The sequence below is a fragment of the Otolemur garnettii genome, unplaced genomic scaffold (genome assembly GCF_000181295.1).
Source record: "Otolemur garnettii isolate 467f Iridium unplaced genomic scaffold, OtoGar3 scaffold00013, whole genome shotgun sequence".
Taxonomy (NCBI): domain Eukaryota; kingdom Metazoa; phylum Chordata; class Mammalia; order Primates; family Galagidae; genus Otolemur; species Otolemur garnettii.
The window spans coordinates 3,387,997-3,390,686 of NW_003852408.1; the positions used below are offsets into that span (position 1 = coordinate 3,387,997).

The following is a 2,690-nucleotide window of genomic DNA, read 5'->3' on the forward strand; positions in this document are numbered from 1 at the left end:
GAGTTAATGTTTTGTGCAGATACCTTAGGTTTGAGATCCAGTGTGATAGCCAGGTAAGATAGTCATCAGGAAGTAGGGACTTCAATATCTATACAAGAAGACCCTCCAGAACACCTCAATCACTGACTCTTTCTGTTTTTCAGGAAGGACGTTTGTTCTGTCTGAAATAAATCACAAGGGAGTGGTAAACAGGTGAATTTCTACCACATTCGCAGCCACTATGCTGTAGTCACCCCATGTCTGAAGCGCACCTCAGAGTCCCCAGCTTCACCTCTGGGAATGGCATTGTCATAACAACCCCTTTAGTATACTGTTACATGTAGAAGCCACTGTAATTTTCATAGTTTATTTGGAGTGGGAAAGCAAATGGCTCTTTAAAATAAAAGTTAGGACAAAAGCTGATGATATCGACATGTTTTAGGATATCCGTGTGTTTTAAGATTATGGATATTTGGATGCCACAAGCCAAAGTTGTCAGAAATAGAACGCCCTAGTGTGAAAGGTCAAGATCATCTTTGATTGAAAGCCAAATATTGCTCCATGCCACAGGCTTGTTGTTATTAGCATCAGAATGGAATGACAGGTTTGAACTGAACTTTGTCTCTGCAGAGCCCCCTCCAGGTAAAAGTCACAGGCATCCACTGGCTTCACCAACTTCTCCTCCTCACCCTCACACATTTTCAGACACGAGGTCCACTCAGGGGCTTCCCCTTAACTGTGAACTTCCAGCAGAGGCAACTGTGCTTCTTCTGGACCTGGAGGCTGACCCCAGTGGTCCCCAGGGCCATCTCTTATATGAATCATCTTTTCCACACTGATTTGAAATACCCAAGGAATCAGGGATGTTTGGTTTAACATTGAATTCATGGATTTAAATATATTTATTATAGGCCTGGCGTACAGTGGCTCACATCTATAATCCTAGCACTCTGGAAGGCTAGCTGGGTAGATTGCTTGAGCTCACACGTTTGAGACCAGCCTGAGCGACAGTGAGATCCCATCTCTAAAAACATAGCTGGGCATTGTGGTGGGCACTTACAGTCCCAGCTACTTGGGAAGCTGAGGCAAGAGGATAGCTTAAGCCCAGGAGTATGAGATTGCTGTGAGCTATAAGGCCATGGCACTCACCAAGGGAGACAAAAAGAAAAAATGTATTTATTATGCTATAAACCATTGCAGTTAATACATTTAATTGATGCTCAAATTGGCTATCTTTAGTGATAGTCTCTTGAAATTGGTTCCTGAATTATTTTGATAGTGTATCTGCTGTCTATTGCTATGTAACAAATGACCCCAAACCTTAGTGGCTTAAGAGTTTTATTTCTCACCATTCTTTGAGTCAGGAATTCAGGTGTCATTCCCCAGGCCGTTTACGTTTGTTTCATGTTATATTGACCAAGTTGTTCATGCTCTCACCATCTCACTTCTGCCACATTCTTTTGGTCGAAGGGAGTCACGGGGCCAGATTCAAAAGGAGGGAGTACAAATTGTACCTCTTGTACCTCTGGATGGGATGAACAGCAAAGTCACATTTCAAAGGAGAAGGCTGCTTGGGAGAAACATTGTTGCTGCCATCTTTAAAAACAATCTACCAGTTCACCCTCTGGCCATGGCAATTTACATCCTTCCCACACATAAAGAACACTCAGTCCCCTCCCTGAGACGTTTCATTTATAGCAGCATTGGAGCAAAGTCCAGGATCTCATCATCTACATCAAAGAAGGTTCAGCTCAAATAAAACTCCTGAAGTAAGGTTCATTGGGTGCAGTTCCTCAGGTGCCTCTCCTCTTGAACCAGAGACCTATGAACTGAAAGGCAAGTTGCCTCTCCCCCAACCCCAACGTTCAAAGATGGAACGGGGGGCAGAAAAACCAGTAAAGACACTTCCATTCAAATGGGAAAATGGGAAACAGCAGCAGTGGCCCAGAGCAATTCCGAAATCCAGTCTGGCACGTATTGTCAGCTTTCTCTAAATCCAGAGCAGGGAAAGTTCCTTGATGAGGGTGTACTAACATAACTTAGATGTAAGGAATACCTCCAATTACCCCCCAAGACCACACTCTTCCTCCTTGTCTCCCTCCATTCTGTACTGGTGTCTCTCTTCTTCCATAACATATGTACTCACTTGCTCGATCCCAAAATACAACAGCAAGAGCTACAGAATTTTTACAGTCCACCCATTATGAAAAGCAAACTAAGTTGAATTCTAAATTTGTGTGTTTACTTTTCTGTTATATATTTATTATACCATTGCAGAGAGTATTTTTCAGGACTTTGTGTTTGTATTTATAAATGAAATTGGTCTATGGTTTTTGTATACCATCATAGTGAGAGTTAGGATTATCCTAACTTGGTGAAGTAACTTGTAAAAATGTCTGCCTTTTAATATGTTCTAGAATCATTTATAGTGTTTTTAATTCACCAACTCAAAATTAGTTGACCTAGAGTTCTTTGGAAGGATAGTGTTGACCACATTCTCTGCCATTTTTATGATTAGGCTATTCAGATATTCTGTTTTTGTTCTTTTTTTAATCAGTTCTACTTTTACATTTTTCTTAGAATTTACCCATTGCATTTGTTGTTAAAATTAATACAGTTGCCCCTGGGCGGTGCCTGTGGCTCAGTGAGTAGGGTGCCGGCCCCATATACTGAGGGTGGTGGGTTCAAACCCAGCCCCAGCCAAACTGCAA

General features: G+C 41.9%; 1 protein-coding gene across 1 annotated transcript in view; it reads left to right on the forward strand.

Annotated features, from left to right (window-relative positions):
- LOC111723577 (sp110 nuclear body protein-like) overlaps positions 1–411 on the forward strand; it is a 19,947-nt gene extending 19,536 nt beyond the window's left edge. The window contains exon 12 of the mRNA XM_023510289.1: positions 144–411. Within this exon, the coding sequence (XP_023366057.1) occupies positions 144–170 (27 nt within the window). The 3' untranslated portion in view covers positions 171–411. The remainder of the gene's footprint in view (positions 1–143) is intronic.
- Positions 412–2,690: the final 2,279 nt, after the last annotated feature.